This window comes from Copadichromis virginalis, linkage group LG1 (assembly GCF_057382275.1).
Source record: "Copadichromis virginalis isolate Kocher_CV1m ecotype Utaka linkage group LG1, C_Virginalis_male_GT1.1, whole genome shotgun sequence".
Taxonomy (NCBI): domain Eukaryota; kingdom Metazoa; phylum Chordata; class Actinopteri; order Cichliformes; family Cichlidae; genus Copadichromis; species Copadichromis virginalis.
In genome coordinates, this window is record NC_140618.1 from 30,211,400 (window position 1) to 30,231,492 (window position 20,093).

Consider the following 20,093-nt stretch of genomic DNA (forward strand, 5'->3'; position numbering starts at 1 on the left):
AAGAAAGATGCTGTGGATTCTAGTATAGAAGGCAGAATTTTTACATTTTGATCCCACTTCCAAAGCTTTCCTATCCAGTCTATACACATTTAGGCCTTCTAATTATGCATGTATTGTTTCGCATTCACTAATATAGTTAATTGCAGCATTTTTCTCTATACCTTTAACACCCACCCTTTTTCCTCATCCTCTCCTCCCTGCAGCTTCTTTAATGAAGTTGTATGGAGTAGAATTTTCCCTATGCTGAGACTGGATATGAAAGAGAGTCCTCAGAGTCATGGCGACACAGGGCTCTCTCCCTCCCACTAATGAGCTGAGCTTTCAATGCGCCTACTAATTAGTTCATCTATAACTCTAAGCACTCAATTACTCTCCACCAGCACCAGCACCACCACAGAGAGGCGAGAGAGGCGATAAGACTGACAAATGCCTTGGCAGTATGTTCAAGAGCTCACTCACACACACACACACACCAAATCGCTTTGAGCTGTGAGGCCCAGGAGAAGTTTTTCTAAACTTCCCACGCTCAGACATGCTGTTCAGGCAAAGCACATTGATCTTCACTTTCACCCTCGTTCTCTAGTGTTTTTCCCCGTCTCTCTCTCCCTCCCACTTCCTTGATGCGTGGTTCACGGATTTACATAGATGTGCACACTGACAGATGTCCACGACGAGTGCAAGGCTTGTTAAAATACAAGTGCAGCAAGTAAGAAATGACCTCATATAAATGATATCTGTCGAGATTTATCCTGTACCCACCACTTTCCTGTATCGACTGCAAGCAGCCACCAGTCTTCACATGGACACCTACACCGCCAGGCTTCGACAAACCTTGTGGATAAAGCGTAAAATAAAACGTAGTCCTTCACACCCAACACTGAAGCACTTCTCTGCACTGACTTAGCTCAGACTTTTAAAGCTGTATTGATCAGGTTTTGGCCAGAAAACAGGAGAAAAGTATAAAACTAAGCTGCTACCACATATCACTGGATAAGCAGGTTGTTATGACTAATCTGTGAGCATATTATTGCCTCCCTTTACACACGCATAACGTGGCAGAAATTAGCCTCCTCCAAAGGGTGGCTGGCCTCTCCCTTACAGATAGGTTGAGAAGTTCAGCCATCCGGGAGGGGCTCAGAGTAGAGCCGTTGCTCCTCCACATCGAAAGGAGCCAGGTGGTTCAGACATCTGATAAGGATGCCCCCTGGGCGCCTCCTAGGCGATGTGTTCAGGGCATGTCCCGCCAGGAGGAGGCCCCGGGGCAGACCCAGGACACGCTGGAGAGATTGAATCTCTCGGCTGACCTGGGAACGCCTTGGTGTTCCACCAAACAAGCTGGAGGAGGTGGCCGGGTAGAGGGAGGTCTGGGCTTCTCTGCTTAGGCTGCCATGCCACTTATCTGGGGCCATGACCTGGCCCCAGATAAGTGGAAGAAGATGAGTGGATGGATAAAGAGAGTTTATTTAATTTTTTTCTACAGCCCTGCCGCTGTAAAAAAAAAAGAAGTGCAGACTGCTTTTAATTTGGAGAACATATTCTCTGCTTTTAAAGTAATTTATTGATCTTCTACATCCTATTGTATTGTTTTTCTTTTGTTTCACATCTTGTCCTAGTTGTCACATAGTGGCGAACAGGTTTTTTCTACATCATAATAAAAAGTCAATTTTAGAACCAAAGCTAATCAGAATAACGGCTGTTTTCTGCCAAACTGACGCTTCAGCAGTGTGACCATAACATGATATGTCCATGAAATGAAATATTAAATATTAAAGAGAGAAAAATTATTATAATATTAAAATTATTTTTGTGGACTCAACCATTCTTAATGCCAGCAATTGACATCGGGCTTATGTGATTTAGACTTTGAACGATTTTGTGGCATTTATTTTTCCGTTAAAGCTGGATTTTTCCAATTTTTGAAATACGAGTTAATAGATCTGACCAATCAGGCCGCTGCATTTAGCAATGATCGCCCTCAGAATGATGCACTGTTGCTGAATATACAATAATATGTTAATAGAAGAATAATACTATTTTACCTGTGACACGCAGGTAGATGCTGATTGATATTCCTCCGCCTTCTCAGATGTGGTTCCGGCTCTGCCAACAAGTGCTCAAACTGACATCCTGAAATATGTATGAACGCTGTTGTGATACAGCTTCAACTCCTGGATCAAACTCTAATCACTGCTGCCTTCTCCTGGGAACTGGATGAAGCCAGGATCTGTTTCTTGCGTTTTTTTGTTTAGAAACATCAAGACCAGCTCATCATGGTTTAATGTTGACTCCATTGTTTTCATAGTGCGCTTTATGAGGACGAATATTCTGCAAAAAATATATCTATAGACGATAACGTGATAAGTTTGTGTTCAAAAAATTCTGAATTTCATGTTGTTTTTTCACAACGCATTCGGTGTGTAAAGGCCTTTACTCTCATGGTTTTTTTTTTATTATAAAGTCATTATAGTAAACAAATCAACCATAACGAGTCATTACCTTTGACCTTTTCATTCTCCTAAAGAAGGAATTTCTTAGAGGACTGTCCTTACCTCACCCCTCTATTGATATCAAGCCTATAGTCAATGACCATTAATAGTCCAATGGGAACTTTTGTTGAAAACTTCCCTAAACCTATGCAAATATATAACAGGTGGAATGACCACCTCATTTGCACAGCCCAGTACCTTCCTCCTAATGCATGCACAGTCGTTTCAACAGCAAATACCCTCCACCCACAGACACACACACATCACGAACTCTGTACCGACATGCAAATCAGCGACACGGTCACCACTCTGTAAAATAATTACTAACCTACTCCACTGTATTCAAATATTACCTAAAAATGAAAGTACTTTATTCTTTATAAACAAAACTTTATTGTCTCAATACGAGATGTAGAAGCCCTCTCGTCCTCCTGACACCTGTTCTTTGCCAGCAAATATATAGCAACCAGTAATAAAAGATTAATCCAGGTGCGTGAAGGAAGCATCACAATCAAAATTCAAATTTGCTGATACAAATGTTATTATGCAAACAGATGCAAACATGTACACACATGCTTATCGCATCATAGGCAAATGTACAAGCCTCATCTTTCATTTTCTTTGTCTTCCGAGTCCCGTCCAACAAACAGGGTCTAAGTAAAGACATCACCCGGGGGCTCTGCAGCACCTCCATAAAAGAGGGCGCAGCTCAATTACCCCACCTGTCATGGACCAGAAACAGACTCAGCATGGCCACTGCTGTGGCTGGTTAGTTGAGAACTCAGTAACGCGGGTGTTAGTTAATACATACATAAACTAGTTTCACTGCATAGGAACACACTGCGTGTGCAACAGTAGTGGTAGTTAGTTGGACTTTATAGTGCGTTCACGGCTGAATCGTTTGATGCAGTCTAAAAAGTGTCAGCTGGTCGGGCTTGTTTGGACAAATGCCGGATACAGATGAACCCTAGAAAAGTTGCTCAAGCTATGAGCCAGCCACTTCATTAGGTACACCTCTGCAACTGCCTGTTCACTGAAACATCTTATCAGCTGATCACACAGCAGCATTTCAATGCATTTAGCCATGCAGACAGTCTGCTGAAGCTCAAACATCACCATCACAAGACAGGTAATTTAAGTGACTTTTAGTGTGGCATGGTTGTTTCTCCTGAGTGGAAAATCAGGATTTACACAAAATAATGGAAAAAAGAAAAAATAGTAGCAGTCATTTGAGGGAAATGTCTTGTTGACAATGGTCGGGATAGGAGCTAGCCCATACTAGGGCTGATAGGAAGGCAACAGGAACTCATATAACCACTCATCACAATCAAGATATTGCAGAAGAGCATCTCTGATTACATAACATGTTGAAACTTGAGGACTACAGAAGCCAGGTGCTAGTCCTATCACTTAAAAACAGGGAACTGAAGCTACAATATGCACAGACTCACCAAGTTAGACAAGAGAAGATTGGAAAAATCGTTGGCTGGTCAAGTGAGTCTCAATTTCTGCTGTGACATTCAAACAGTAGGGTCAAAATTTGCATAATCAAATGAAAGCATGGACCCATGCTGCCTTGTATCAAGCGTTCATGTTGCTGCTAGTGGTGTAATGGTGTGAGGTATATTTCCTTGGCACCCTTTTGGGCCCTTAGCACCAGCACCATTGCTTAAAACCCACAGCTTTTAAGCAAGTATTATTGCTGACCATGTTCATTCCTATTTGACCACTCTGTATCCATCTTCTGATGGCTGCTTTCAGCAGGATAATGCACCATGACATGGAATTCAAATAGTCTCAAACTGGTCTCTTGAACATGTATGTAAGATATCTGTTATCATGTGATAACACACCAAAGTCGCTTCCATGCCTGGGCTGTTGCAAGACTTTCAAGATTTTCCACAGGAGGTGAAAGTGAAAAGTTGATTCTTAACAAAGGTCTGCCCAATTGCTGTTTAATACTTTTATATTAACTAACAGGAGGGGCAGGGATAGCTCAGTAGGTAGAGTGGTGGCCCCATGATCGGAAGGTCGGGGGTTCGACTCCACTGAACGGTTACCCTGAGGTACCCCTGAGCAGGTCCCTACACACTGCTCCCCAGGCGCTGCATTGGTGGCTGCCCACTGCTTTACTGGGTGAATGGGTTAAATGCAGAGGAGCAATTTCCCTATGGGGACTAACACATACACATTATTATTATTAACACTTAATGCCTTGACAGCTACTGTTTGTTCAAAAGTGGACCAAAATGTATCAGTGGATAAGTGTGATTTCATGCTTAAGACTCCTAATTCATCTGTCACATGCAGTGCTTTGGAAATATTATCCAGAGGTTCCCGTGAAACTGAATTTGTTGTCATTTGAATCCAATACTCAATGATCTGAATATTTGTCCCCTTTTTTCCTCTTGTGTATTTCTTGGACCCGTGAGGCAGATATCATACCTTTCTGTCTTCAAATCATCCTGTTCTACCCACTTTAAACAAACAAAGTGCAAATGCATAAACAAATGAAAGCATGAAAGATTCACAGCCCATTTCAAGTAATTTGCCATGTTTGTTGTCATAGAACGAGACGCTGGTTTAGTTTATAAGATTGAATTGCTGCTCATGTGTTTCACTCTATTGTGGCTCGATAGCTGCTAATCTTTCCTGTTTGGACCACCTCTCCAGCAGTAAGTGAAAGAAAGAGAGAAATTGCAATGTTGAATTAACAGGACCTTTATTTCCTTCCCAGATAGCAAGGAGACATTGAACAGATGTTGATTTTCCATCTGAACCATCAGAATCGTCAGGATTGAAATGTCAACACAAAACCAATGTTGAAACAACATTGAAATACTGATGAAACCTGACACTGACATTGAAATAACATTGATTCACTGTTGTTCTGTCATCGTTGATTGTTGATCTATGTATAGTTGACAAGGTGACAACAATCACGTTGAAAAACCATCGATTTATGGTTGAGCGGGAAATTAAAGCTGCTACCACTTGGACTATTCCGCAGCACCCCTATCACATTGGTACATCCCTCCAGGTAACCATTGTCTTGTACAGTAGAGCGGGACATTCGATTTACTCTCAGCAGAATTGACCGGAGAAGGCATCAGTTCATGCACTGCACTGGCCTGCACCACGATTAGTATAAGGTAAGAATGAATGACTTTTGTTCTATTCGTTATTTCCACGGTTGCATTTGAATAACAGTAAAAAAAAAACAAAAACTTGTTAATGTAAAGTTTCGGATAAAATGTGGGAGCCTGAAATTGTGTCTACTTTCTTCTTACAATCCGGCAACAAATAAATTGCACTGCAAACAAAGTCTATCAACAAAGAAAACATTTTCATACTTTTCCGTTATATTCCCTTACAAAGCTAGCTTTAACGCTTCGAGGGTTCCTTTGTTCTTGCCGTCGCCTCGGCGCTTGACCCAGACTTTCGCTCTGTAGTTGCTTTTTAGCATAGTACTACAAAAAATTGTAAATCTGTGATATATGATTGATAAACGTAAAAGTAACTGTATAAATGTGTTCAATGACTTTGTTACTTTTAATGATTGGAGAGCACCCGCTTCGATTCGCACTCAATTCAAACTTTACGCTGCACGCTCACCTACCTTGCGTTTGCACCTTTTGTCCACACGTAAACTGCGTTTAGCATTTACGTGTGGACGAGGAAGACGGAGAAAACGCAGCGTCAAAGGTGTGCGCCTATTTTGACGCCACACTGTGCGCCAAGTTTTTGTCTCGGTGCCATGAATTCCTACAATGGCAGACTTAGACAAAATACTGTTAATGTTATTATCGTCAGTGTTTAAATGCTTACATATACGGGTTTGCTTGTAATTGTTGCCTATATACATTTTAAGCTATTATTTATTATTTAGTTCAATCAATAGATCAAGTTTTGTAGTGACTATGAAATATATTGTAATTATCTGTTTCCTGTTTATCCTAGACAGGGCAAAAAAGGACTCCAAATTAAAAAAAAAAGATAAAAATGAAAGACTGGTGCATTGTGCAGTTTAGCACTGGTGGTACAGAAATAGTCCCTAGATCATGGATAAATGGGGAGAAATTGTCATGGCCTCCATATCCTCCGTGAGACACATTCAGGATCCACGACGCAGTAAAGAGGAGAGTTCATCCTGGTGCAACATGGCTCACCTATGCACCAGTCCGACTTCTAATAAGCCATGGTGGGTATCATCTGGATTGGTGTTGTATAAATGTAACAATAACAAGTTTTTCATGTCCTAATTTATGTCTGGCCATACATTGTGTTTGTACTTCCAGACACATTTCACAAAGCAGAACGCAGTCTTCAGAAATATCTAAGTGAACACTGTGATACGTCTGACCTTCAGTCCGAAGCTGAAACTCAGACCAGTCATAAAAGAAAGCACAAGTAAAACTTTTTTTATTTCACAAACATATCTTTGATTGCTAAGAATTTATGATCTTGTCTTTTATACATATCTGTGGTGCTTCCTTACTGCAATATCACCACATAATATAGTCCAAAAAGTGGAAGCTTGTAAACTTTTTATAAATGCAAAGCCGTGTACACTTGTGCACTTCAAAAATTCCTTGTATACTGTACCTTCTTGCACATCTCCGTTTCCTGTGTGTGTTGTTATAAATTAAACTGTAACTTTAGGAAAAAATATTCCAAAAGCACATTTGTAATTACTTATGACCGTTTTCAACTTTTTTTCTTTAGACCAAATCCCCTGTACACATATAGTGACTCAGAGGATGAGCAGCCCACAAAGAAATGGTTTCCCCAGGCCCCTCGAGTGAAAATACCAGGTAATAAAATACTGTCTAGTGTCTTTGTACATATCTGTGTGTGACACAAGGAAACTTTTGACAAGTTGTCTGTATTCTTAAATACTTAAAAAAATTTATCTTTTTCTGTCAGACCTGACGAGAGCTGTTAATGAACTCCGTGAGGAGGTCAGAGCCATCCGCAATGAATCGGTAGATGCTGGGGTACTGCCTCTGGATTTGCCCTTGCACAACATTGAGGAGCTAAACAATGCAGAGCCAGCTCTTCAATCACAAGAGGCAAATAAGGCAATGGTAAGTATATAAAGGTTATATACACTTTGTAACTATAAAGTGTAATAGCTGTCAGATGTGATTTAAATACATAACAACGGCTTGTTGATTAAACACACAAGCACTTGCATACACATTTAAGACATGAGACACGCTAATTCCATCTCTTAAAATGTGTCTATAGGTGAGACGCTTTGCCTTGATTGGAAGAACCACACTGGAGGTGCGAGTCCGCCGTGTAATGGCTTATGCCATTACAAACGAGCTGGCCTCGGTACTAAACTGGGCAGGGAAAAAAACCAAGGACCAGACAAAGCAAAAAATGGCATTTAAAGATACAGCGCTCTGCAAATGCATATTTGGTAAGTTTTACTGTTTTTTTGCTATATTACTTTGTCTTTCTTAATAACAAGACTTTCATGTCCGGTTAATCTGGAGATGGAGTCTTTGGTCTTTGGCTTGTTTAGTCCTCGGGTTGTAGTTTGTACAGCCCGAGGACCCCATGTTTATTTTGTTTTAAAGGACACGGCACACCATGCTAAGACTTATCACTTTTTCCGCTCATAGCTCTTTGGGAATCAAATGCGGCAGTTTGCAGATTTACGCCTGGTGACTTTCATGTTTATCAGCCTAGGAGTTTACATACTTTCTCCCCGCTGAAGACAGTTAACAAGAGCTTATTCACGTGCTCTAATTCACTTTTTTTGTTTGTGTGTGTGTGTGTGTGTGTGTGTGTGTGTGTGTGTGTGTGTGTGTGTGTGTGTGTGTGTGTGTGTGTGTGTATTTTTGTCCTAGATGGCCTGACGCAGCAGTTAGGGGCAAACTCTATGTCCGAGTTTGTCTTTGCGCAAGCAGTGCAGAAATGGCTCCGATATGCCCCAGATCGTTTGGGTGGTGCAGGACGCACATCATGCATCCCCATCCCAGAGTAAAAAATTACAAACTTCTGTGAAACATATAAATGTAAATAGGAAACTGTCTTTTAATAAAGTATTTAGCAAACGAAACATGACTATTGACCTTTTTTTTTCTCTCTGTTACATCACATGCAATGCTTTCTTATTTTAGGATATTAATATTGACATGATACATTGTGAGACATTTGGTTTTTTTTTTATAAAGGGTGTCCAATTTAAGGAATAAGTACAATTATGTGTTTAGGTGGTTTAAGTATTGATGGAAACATGCAGTAGTTTAGTATTGGTTAAAATACCTATAAAGAAAGGTAGATTTCCAGTCATGATTTAACTGTTGTTTTAATAAAAAGCAACTGTGCGAAAGAGGTGGAAAATCAACACCATAGCTCAACAGTGTTTCAATATCAGAATCTGACATTGTTTCAATGTCAACAGTATTAGAAAATACAACGTTGAATCAATGTCAGGTTTCAACATTGATTCAACATCAAAACCTGACGTTGTTTCAACGTTAAAAAAGGGTGCAAGAGTGACGTTAGGTCAACGTCACACTTCAACGTTGATTCAATGACACAGCCTGATATTGACTCAACAGTGTTTCAATGTTTCCTTGCTATCTGGGTTTCTTATATTGCAGTAACAATGATGCACTACTTTTGGTTTTAAATTGAAGCTTATAAATATCTACATATCTATCCAAACAAAGGTTTGTAAGAATAATTTGATCACATTGTTAGCAAGCTGCTTTTCACTTATGTCATAAACTTTGCAAAACAAGGCAACTACATTACACAGTAGCAGTCACAGAGTAACGGTCTACTTCAGATTGCTATGTGTATAAGAAAGTCTACTATTTAAAAAAGCTCAGTCGAATTAGGGATCTCAGCTCATGCTTCGACTTAGGGCTGTTCCATATAACGATATATATGGGATAACGATATAAAAACGTCTATCGTTTCATTTTACGCTATCGTTTGTTTTGTCGTGTCGCAAAATAAACTGTTTACGACAATATGTTTTTGATGGTCACTGTAGTGGCTATATTCATTTCTTAAAGTTCTCTCTTTCTCTTATATTTAATATAACCACACTTTTTTTATGCGTTGTTGTTAGCAACAACGACAGTAAGCCCATCGCGTGTCTGCTTGTTTATCTTCCACATAAACCTTTCACAATAAAGCTCACGATCCTGTTGAGACTTTTCAAAATAAACTTAATCACGTAAAAGAGTATGCAGAGTGCCAGAGAGCCGCCAGGTGCTAAAAAATAAACCTTAGACTCAAACGTTAGAACAGGCTTTTCCCCGCAGCACGCCGTGTAATAAATACTCACAAAGGAAACAACTTATGTCTAAAAATGTATCGTTTCATGCTTCGGTTAAAACACTCGACTCCAGCTACACGACGCCCAGCTGGAAACACTTTATGCAAGTCGAGCTGCCTGCGATTCTCAGAATGTACATAAAATGTAAAATTTTTGTGATTTATATCGTTATCGGGATGATAGATGTCTTATATCGGGATATGAGATTTTGGTCATATCGCACAGCCCTACTTTGACTTGAGCTTCCAAGGAGCAATCCTATTACTTTCCAGTCAGCTATAGTATCTTAAACTTTCAAAGAAACTGTTCTCTGCATACAGTATGTCAATTCTTATTCATTTCAGGTCAGTGCAGACTTCAACAATGCAGCAATGTTAGGATTAGTTTTCATATAATAAAAATTAAACATAATTTTTACCACATTCTATCACTAATAGTTGTCTGACACAGTGATATTTTTGGCCACTGTAATTACAGAATAAAAATGGGATGCCAGCACCTCTGCTCACCAAACCAAACTACAGAGTAATACTGCAAAGGATAATCCTTTTGGTGTGACCTGCTGTGAAGTTAGGAGTGTGGACCATGACGCTATTAAACTTAGAGGTCTGTCATCTATAATAGTGTGCAGTGCATTGCATTGCAAGTTATGTTTATGATCTAAAGGCTACAAACTGCACTGTTGTTTCCTTTGACTCTAACTATAGACAGAATAAAGTGTGTGTGCTGTGTGCACATGGGATCAGTATTACAGTGAGAGTGTGATTGTTCTTGTGCGTGTAAGTGTGCATGCACATGCACTCAACGCACACACACACTACATGGTGTAATGGGCTACGGGGGTGGTGTTCGTAGTCTTAAGCAGAATGGATGCAAAATCCACATTACACAACACATTCCCATTCCAGAATAGAGATCCATCAAGCCCTTGCACTAAGCATCTGTACATAAACCTCAATTATGCTAATGCTAATCCCTGGGACATTGACGTAAGTAGGCAAGAAGGCTAACAGCTAAAGACTTTGATGTGTTGTGCCATTTGGCTGGGCCTCCTCAAAGACTAGCATTGGACCCCAAACTCAACCAGAGCTTAAGGAGGAAAAACCAGCCCGGCCTTGTCTGTTCCTCTGCTGATTACAAGGGCTTAGGGGGCTTCTTTTATTTACCTCTTTGGTATGGACCCAATCATGGGTGTCAGTTCTCTCCACTGCTGCTTGGCAGTCCTCCTGCATTCATTTCTTGGTCTTACTCACCCCTGTACTGTGCCAGACTTCTGCTTTCTTTTGTTTTGTTTTTCATTTTCATCTTGTGGTTGCTTGCCATGTGACACGTTATGTTGCATTTGTAGGGGAAAGAAAATACACAATGGTGTGCACTGTACCATTTTTGACATTTTATTGCTAGGGATTAATAATTTGATAGAATATAAAATCAGCTATTGGAGTGTTAATCCCCATTCATGCTGGGATCAGAAAAAAAATCCATCCTACCTGTCTTGGGCTTTAATCAAAGAGAGAGAAATGATGAACAAAAATGGGAACCGGCTCCCACCCATCTAAAAAAAAAGCATCCTTGGCTTTGGTATTGTCTTCTCGTTGCCTATTTGCATAATGGGACTTGTGTGATTACAAGTTGCTTTTTGGAAATTGAGCACGTAGCTCTAATCTCCTCCCTTATAAAAAAGAAATGGGAGATCAGACATTGCCTGGCAAACAGAAACATTGTTAGTAGTGATTTAGTTCCATTAACAGCAAGTGTTTTTTGAAGTACTGCCCTCTTTCTTACTCTTATGTTCTAATTTCTTTGAGCTTTCAGGGAAAACCCAGCCACAAGAGAAGGATTAAAGCTTATTTTCAGTGAATGAGTCAACACATGAAAATGGGAGGAAAAAACACTGCAGACAGTTTGTGTAACAAAAGAGATTATGAACATTTAAGAGGGATTTGGGGAAATAATTGCGGCTTGTTCTAATTTTAGGGGTAAGGACTGTAAAATGGTGGCAAAACCTTTTGGGTTTGGATTGAGAGAAGCAAAAGCAAAGGCCAAGCACTCAGGTTTTATGTGTATAATCTCAAACAAGTGATATGTTGAAATAGCATCAACCGGTTCTACTTGTTATATTCAGTCTGAGTGCCCATTTGTATAGTAACAAGCAACTTGAAACGTACTTTGGCAATAGCCAGCATTAACATACAATGCATCCTTCTGTAGATGGATTTGATAGTTATGACTGGTAAATATGGTGAGTTATAGCCCCTTGAATACTTGCTAATGCTGAGAATATGAAGCCGGCATATTGCTCACAACAAACATGTTCATATAAAACCAGGATCTTTCTGTATACAGAAATTTGGTCTTTCCTTAAGAGGTTTTGGCCTTCCCCCAAATCTCCTGGGGACAGACTCACTGCCAATGATACGTATTAGGTAGATCAAACCTACGAGGTTGGAACCCCCCCCACTCGGAACTTCCTTCGAACTGGATTAACTCTTCGTGTTCATAGATTCAACAGGGTGATGGAAACACACCTCAGAGATTTTGGTTAGAGTAAGTACCAGCTAAAGCATTAACTGCTAAATATTAGATTTTTTATTGTTAGTATTCGATTTAATGAAAGAAAAGTTATTCCTATTTACTATGTACAATAGGATTCCCCTTTTTCAGAAGGAATTCTTTCATTTCTTTAACAGTATGAGCTCAGTGAGCCCTTCTCATAGGTTTCTTTGGTATACTACAACAGCATTTCTTTGTAATCTTGAAAAAAAAACTGTATAATGTTAAGACTCTCAAGGATTAATGATGTAGTTAATCTCCTTTACACTGAAAGTAACAACTTGGAGGTGTATTTAAAAAAAAAAAGTTTATTAGACAAAATCTTCACTGGTCTGGCCGACTTAAGATGAAATTGAGCTGTATGTGGCCCATGATGATAAATGATTTTAGCACCACTCCTCCACACTGTCCACGCATTGAGTTGACAGAGTCAAATCACATATTGCACTAAGGAACAAAGGTATACCTACTCACCATACATCAAACATTCTTCTTCAATTTCTTCATCGCATTTGCCGATTTCTGATTTCACTGCAGGTGTAAACTTTGCATGTGACAAATAAAGGTTAGACTGATTGATCGATGTCTGATGTGAAAAGCAAAGACATTACTTTCTGGCAATTTTTTGAGATCGTGAGAAAATTCATCTAAGAATCCACCCATGTGACTGTTTTTCATAATCTCCAAGCACAAGCTTTGAAGCGCTAAAACAAGTAAATCACAACCAGAGGAAAACGGCCCTACACAGGCAAAGGTGTACAACTTAACAAAACCAGAGGGTGGTAATACAAGTACTCGCTGGCGAGAATCTAAATAGCACTCTAGGTATTACACACATAGTATTGCACATTTTGACATTTAGAATATTGGCGGCTTTCCTGTGCAGCCGAATGAAAATAAGGCTTTGCTGGGCTTTTTTCACTTTTGTGTTAATGTTGAGAGTACGGCTCCAGTATTAATTCCTTGGTCTTGTCTGTGTTGAGGATGAGGTCATTCTCCTCTCCATATTCAAGAACGTTGTCTACCAGGGTCCTGTACCTGGACTCGTCCCCCCGCCTCCTTGATGAGCCCCAGGATGGTGGTGTCGTCAGCGTATTTGATGACCATTGAGTTGTCCTGGGTGGAGACACAGTCATAGGTGTACGGGGTGAAGAGTTTGGGGCTGAGGCAGCAGCCCTGTGGAGCTCCTGTGCTGAAGGGGGGCTCAGCAGACACCCGTCCTCCCATTCTCACCACATGTCAGGAAGTCCAGAATCCAGTTGCTGATGGGAGTCAGTATGCTGAGGTCTGTCAGCTTCTTGATCATCTTGCCCGGGCGGATGGTGTCGAAAGCAGAGCTGTAGTCCAGAGTTTTGAAGGCCTAGCTGGTGCATAAACTGATATCTTCAACCTGTCACTATCCCAGGCAGTAGTCCCCCACCATCATACCAGTCCTCAAAAGACTGGACACATCCGCCCTGAATGACTTCGGGCCAGTGGCACTCACACCAGTCGTCATGAAGTGTCTAGAAAAAATGGTTCTCACACACATCAACCACATGGGTCTGGACACTATAGACCAGTTTGCATAACGCACTAACTAATCAATGGATGATGCATCAGCAATAGTCCTGCACCACACTCTGCAACACCTTGACAAACAAACACCTGGACAAACTTCCTGGTCATGTATGACTTTGTGTCAGGGTCTGCGGAGGCAGACCGTGCGGAAACGTGTGTGGTGGACCCAGGTGCGAACACAGGCGAGGATGCAGGAGTGGATTTAAACAAAAGCGAGCCGTTTATTATGGCTGATGAAAAGGAACAAAACAGAGTGAAGGCAGCATAAGAGTAACCGTTCAAACGAAAACCTAAACTGGAAATAAACTAAGGAAAAGCTATGGCTTGGAATACGGAACAAAGAGGTGGTAACACAGACGACGCGACACAGACTGTATGAAACACAGAGACTAAATACACATGAGGGATGATCAGGGGAAGTGGATGCACACGGGGAACACAGGTGACACTGATAATCATAACAAGACACGGCAGGAGTGAACGTAACACTGATGGGAGATGGGCAAAGTAAAACAGGAAGTACACAGAGGTTCAAACAGGAGGGGAGAGAGCACGGGGAGAACGCAGACATAACGGGCTGGGGAAAACATAGAATAAAACACAAAGAGAGATGAGGGCTCATAAATACACAGAGGGGCACACAGGGGGTGAGAGTCACGAAGGGAAAACACATAAGGAACAACATAACAGATCAACCCAGGAAGCATGGCCTAAATCAGGCCTGCCCAATCCCGGTCCTCGAGAGCTACTATCCTGCAGCTTTTAGATGCATCCCTACTCCAACACAGCTGAATCAAATGGTTTGATCTCTTCAGCATGCCATCATGTTTGGCAAAGGCCTGATAACAAGCCATTCATTTGATTCAGGTGTGTGGGAACAAGGATGCATCTAAAAGCTGCAGGATGGTAGCTCTCGAGGACCGGGATTGGGCAGGCCTGGCCTAAATAAAGAACAAAATACAAAAATACATGAAAACTAAGAATACTGGGCCCACATGGCCCAGGACCATGACATCACCCCCCCTAAAGGGCTGGCACCCGACAGCCCAAACCCGAGAAACAAAACCAAAACAGAAAACAACCCACCCAGGGCGGGAGGCGGGGGACCAGGACGGAGGGACCAGAACGGGAAACAAAACAAACAACAGAAAACACAGGAGCACATGACCGTAGTCCAAATAAGGTTCAGGGGGCCGACCCAGAGCCCACAGGCACAAGAGTTCACGGGTCACACGGTCGGGGGGCCGACCAGGCGGGTGGCACAGGTGGCAGAGCTGGTCCGGAGGCCGGCCGTGCGGAAGGCAATGGCGGCGGCGACGAAGGAGACGACGGAGCAGTTCAGGAGGCCGGCCGCGCGGAAGGCAGCGGCGGCGAGGGAGACGACGGAGCAGTTCAGGAGGCCGGCCGCGCGGAAGGCAGCGGCGGCGGCGAGGGAGACGACGGAGCAGTTCAGGAGGCCGGCCGCGCGGAAGGCAGCGGCGGCTCTCCAGTGTCAGGCGTGCTGGCCATGGCCCGGTGGGCACAGGACCAGACGAAGCACAGGCTGAGGCTGGACCAGACGAAGCACCGGCTGAGGCTGGACCAGGAGGAGACGAAGCACAGGCTGAAGCTGGACCAGGAGGAGCAGAAGCCGAAGACTCTGAGGCTGGGCCAGGCGAGGACGAAGACTCTGAGGCTGGGCCAGGCGAGGACGAAGACTCTGAGGCTGGGCCAGGCGAGGACGAAGACTCTGAGGCTGCAGCTGACGAAGCACAGGCTGGAGCTGCAGCTGACGAAGCACAGGCTGGAGCTGCAGCTGACGAAGCACAGGCTGGAGCTGCAGCTGATGAAGCACAGGCTGGAGCTGGACCGGGAGGAGCAGAAGCCAAAGCTGGACCAGGCGTAGCAGAAGCAGAGGCTGGACCAGGCGTAGCAGAAGGTGGCTGGATGGGCTCCTCGGGCCCTCCAGCTGATGTGGCATAATGCTGGACGGGCTCCTCGGGCCCTCCAGCAGACGAGGCGTGAGGCCGGACGGGCTCCTCGGGCCCTCCAGCTGAGACAGGAGGCTGAACGGGCCCCTCGGACCCTCCAGCTGACGTGGCATGAGGCTGGTGCGGTTCTCCTGAACCCCCAGCTGACGAGGAAGGTTGCTGGACGGGCTCCTCGGGCCCTCCAGCTGACGAGGCGTGAGGCTGGACGGGCTCCTCGGGCCCTCCAGCGGAGACGGGAGGCTGAACGGGCCCCTCGGACCCTCCAGCGGAGACGGGAGGCTGAACGGGCTCCTCGGGCCCCCCAGCTGACGAGGTAGATGGCGGCGTGGGAGCCGCGGAGTCCTGGATGAGCTCATCCGAGCTCCCAGCAGGAGCTGATGCAGAGCCAGAGAGATTTGGGACCCCTGGCTGAATGTTAAGCTGACCAGCGGACCGTACTGCTATCGGGAACTGGGCTACTGGAGCTACTGGGGCCTGCGCTACAGGCGGCACTGGAGCTACTGGGGCCTGCGCTACAGGCGGCACTGGAGCTACTGGGGCCTGCGCTACGGGCGGCACTGGAGCTACTGGGGCCTGCGCTACAGGCGGCACTGGAGCTACTGGGGCCTGCGCTACAGGCGGCACAGGAGCTACTGGGGCCTGAACTGAAAGTGGCACTGGGGACACTGGAAACTGAACTGAGGGGGACACAGGAAACTGAACTGAGGGTGGTTGCGAGGGAGCTAACTGAGCTGTGAAGGGCTGCGAGGGAGCTAACTGAGCTGGCCTGGGAGGAGAAACACGAGCAGGAAAAGGAGTAGGCTCAGAAAAATCAGTCCGAGAAATGGCAGACTCAGGGTCGACAAAAATAGCTCTATCAAAAATGAACCCGCCGTCCACTTCATGTTTTGTAGTTTTAGCATTGTCCGGTTTATGGCGGCGGGCGCGCCGCCTCCTTCGAGCAGAGGAAGCTGGCGCGATGGGCGCTGATGGCGCCAACACAGAGGGTGACGTAGTGGTGAGTTCCCCGTCGTCCGCCCCCATCCTTGCCAGAAATGAGACAGGCGAAAAATAGCCTAAGCGGATCGGAGACGGCGAGCGGCTGGTAGGCTGTGCAGCAGGTGAGAGGTCCTCCTCCGGGATGAGCCAGGGTTTCCACCGGAGCTCGTCCTCCCGATAAGCCCGTAACACCTGCTGCCGCTCTTCCTCGCCAAAGTCTATGGCTTCCGTTGTCTCCGTGCGCCACGCCGTGCGGCCAGACCGCGGTGAAGACGCGGAAGCCGGCGGGGTGCGGGCGGAAGGTGTGTCTGTGGCGAGCCTCACCGTTCCAACTCTGACCGCTACTGGCTCATGAGACAGCGGGGAAACGGCGCAACGGCACGGCTCTGGTGAAGGTGCACGCCCACCGGGCCGCTGCTCCTGCGGACGGAGTTGGAGGGTGGAGACGAGAAAGTCGCTGACGAGGGGGTGCAGCGTCTCCCATAACCAGGGGAACACAGATACGCACACCCCTACTTGGCGGGCGAACTCCTCTCGTTCCTCCTCACTGGAACAGTGCAGCCACTTGTCGCATAGAGACTCCACTGTCCGGACGATCCCCCTCCTCTGTGTCGCTGGGTCCGACATGGTCGCGTCGTACTGTCAGGGTCTGCGGAGGCAGACCGTGCGGAAACGTGTGTGGTGGACCCAGGTGCGAACACAGGCGAGGATGCAGGAGTGGATTTAAACAAAAGCGAGCCGTTTATTATGGCTGATGAAAAGGAACAAAACAGAGTGAAGGCAGCATAAGAGTAACCGTTCAAACGAAAACCTAAACTGGAAATAAACTAAGGAAAAGCTATGGCTTGGAATACGGAACAAAGAGGTGGTAACACAGACGACGCGACACAGACTGTATGAAACACAGAGACTAAATACACATGAGGGATGATCAGGGGAAGTGGATGCACACGGGGAACACAGGTGACACTGATAATCATAACAAGACACGGCAGGAGTGAACGTAACACTGATGGGAGATGGGCAAAGTAAAACAGGAAGTACACAGAGGTTCAAACAGGAGGGGAGAGAGCACGGGGAGAACGCAGACATAACGGGCTGGGGAAAACATAGAATAAAACACAAAGAGAGACGAGGGCTCATAAATACACAGAGGGGCACACAGGGGGTGAGAGTCACGAAGGGAAAACACATAAGGAACAACGTAACAGATCAACCCAGGAAGCATGGCCTAAATAAAGAACAAAATACAAAAATACATGAAAACTAAGAATACTGGGCCCACATGGCCCAGGACCATGACACTTTGTGACTGACAGTCTTTGATATTTAAGTGAAGGCTACACTGAACTTTTGTTGGCAGATGCTTTATTTGCTAAAACCAAGTTCAGTTTTACTCAGGACTCTCATCAGTGAACGTCACTGAATTTCATTGACATTTCATGGTGTCTACATGGCTGTAAGTCTGTGTTGATGCCTTTCAACAGTTGACACAATTAGAGATGGACCGATCCGATATTACGTATCGGTATCGGTCCGATACTGACCTAAATTACTGGATCGGATATCGGAGAAAAATAAAAAATGTAATCCGATCCATTAAATATCACGAAAGCACCTCACAAAACTTGCAATACGCCGTAACTCACCTCAGAACGTTAGCACGTCGGAGCAGTATGCATCACGTGATAGAGCGGCTGTGGCATGGGGACCTGTCGGTGGTCTGGATAGCATTTGGAGCTTCGCTAGCAACCCGGCATTTCATCTCCCCGAGAGAAGTAAAGCAAGTGTGTAAGTCCATCTCTGAATGTTTGTAAAGCATTCCTGCGTTAAGCTTAACAAACGATATATGGAGCGACTGCCTCTTCTTGCTGCTACTTCAATCATGAAACTGCTTAACGATCAGCTGATCGGCTTTTCTGTCGTGAGTCCGTGTCTCTAGTTTGCTTTTGGCCCACTTTGCACCAGAAAGAGGAAACCAGCGGCTGAACAACAGAAGCACGTTTAAGCTTGATCAGCTGTTGTTAGAATGTATTTAATATTACTTTCTACTCGAGGATCTTTTTCTACGTAGCTGACGCTGGTAACTGTGCAGGGGCGGATCTAGCAAAGTTTAGCCAGGGGGGCCGATAGGGCATTAACAGGGAAAAGGGGGCACAAAGACATACTTTTCTTTCTTATTCTCATTTAAAATGTCAAGCTTTTAATAAATAATTATCTGACACCCAAAGTTTTAATTTGATGCAAAATGAATAGAAGTCCATTACTGTATATAGTAACTATTAAGTCTAATATATATACCCTAGTAAGCTATAGTACTTTTTCCTTTGGGAAGGTACCATCTGTGCAGTCTGCAATTTTGTTGAAGAAAGATGTTGAATCTATTTAATATTTCTTGAAAAATAATTGATTTCTGTGCATTTTTTTTCACACTGCATCAAATTAAGGTTGATTACGTCGATTAAGCATCATGAGGTGGAGCGTGAGGGGTGGTTCCCTATTTTTTATTTATTTATTTTTGTTGTTGCTGGGAGTTGGAACCCTATTAGTTAGGTTGCTTAATATTTATGCTAAGTACTCTTTAAAATACCAGAATAGGGAGGATGGTGTAGGTTTAAGTTTATTAGATTGATCAGTATTGCTGAACTATGAAACATTTTTTTTGCATACAGGTATAACAGAATAGCTTTAGTGTAGTTGTTGTTTTAAACTTGAGTATGAACTTATACAAAATGCAGCAAGATATTTAAAAAACAGTTTTGTTGATTAAAAAACACTATATCGGATTCATATCGGTATCGGCAGATATCCAAATTTATGATATCGGTATCGGTATCGGACATAAAAAAGTGGTATCGTGCCATCTCTAGACACAATCACGATTTCTTCAAAACCCTCCATCAGCCCATATTACTTATTACGAGGGGGGTGGGGGTATTTAATATATTTGGTCTAATTCAACACACAACAGGTAGGTAAATCAATAGGCACTTTGTCAAGGGCCTAATCCCCCCTATGTAACGACAAGCCACTAAATCCTAAGCACCAGCTCAGGCTTGAGAAACAGTGCTGACAGCTTTAGTGAACTGGCTAAATTCCATAATTTGTCTCCATGTCTCTGCTGCTCTTGTTTTTAAACGCTGTCTTTTCTTGAAAATGCAGAGACTTTCTGTCCAGACTGTTTTCAATTCAGACAACTTCAGGATGGACGAGCAATATTAGTGAAAGATGATGGTGACC

At 43.9% G+C, this 20,093-nt stretch overlaps 1 protein-coding gene across 1 annotated transcript; it reads left to right on the plus strand.

Annotated features, from left to right (window-relative positions):
- The first annotated feature begins 5,448 nt into the window (after positions 1-5,448).
- LOC146719014 (uncharacterized) lies at positions 5,449-8,547 on the plus strand. The gene is made up of 7 exons (XM_085458467.1): positions 5,449-5,512; positions 6,595-6,687; positions 6,785-6,896; positions 7,212-7,300; positions 7,413-7,573; positions 7,737-7,914; positions 8,348-8,547. The coding sequence occupies exons 1-7, from the start codon at positions 5,449-5,451 to the stop codon at positions 8,482-8,484; spliced, it is 834 nt and encodes a 277-aa protein (XP_085314593.1). The 3' UTR covers positions 8,485-8,547.
- The last annotated feature ends 11,546 nt before the right edge of the window (positions 8,548-20,093 follow it).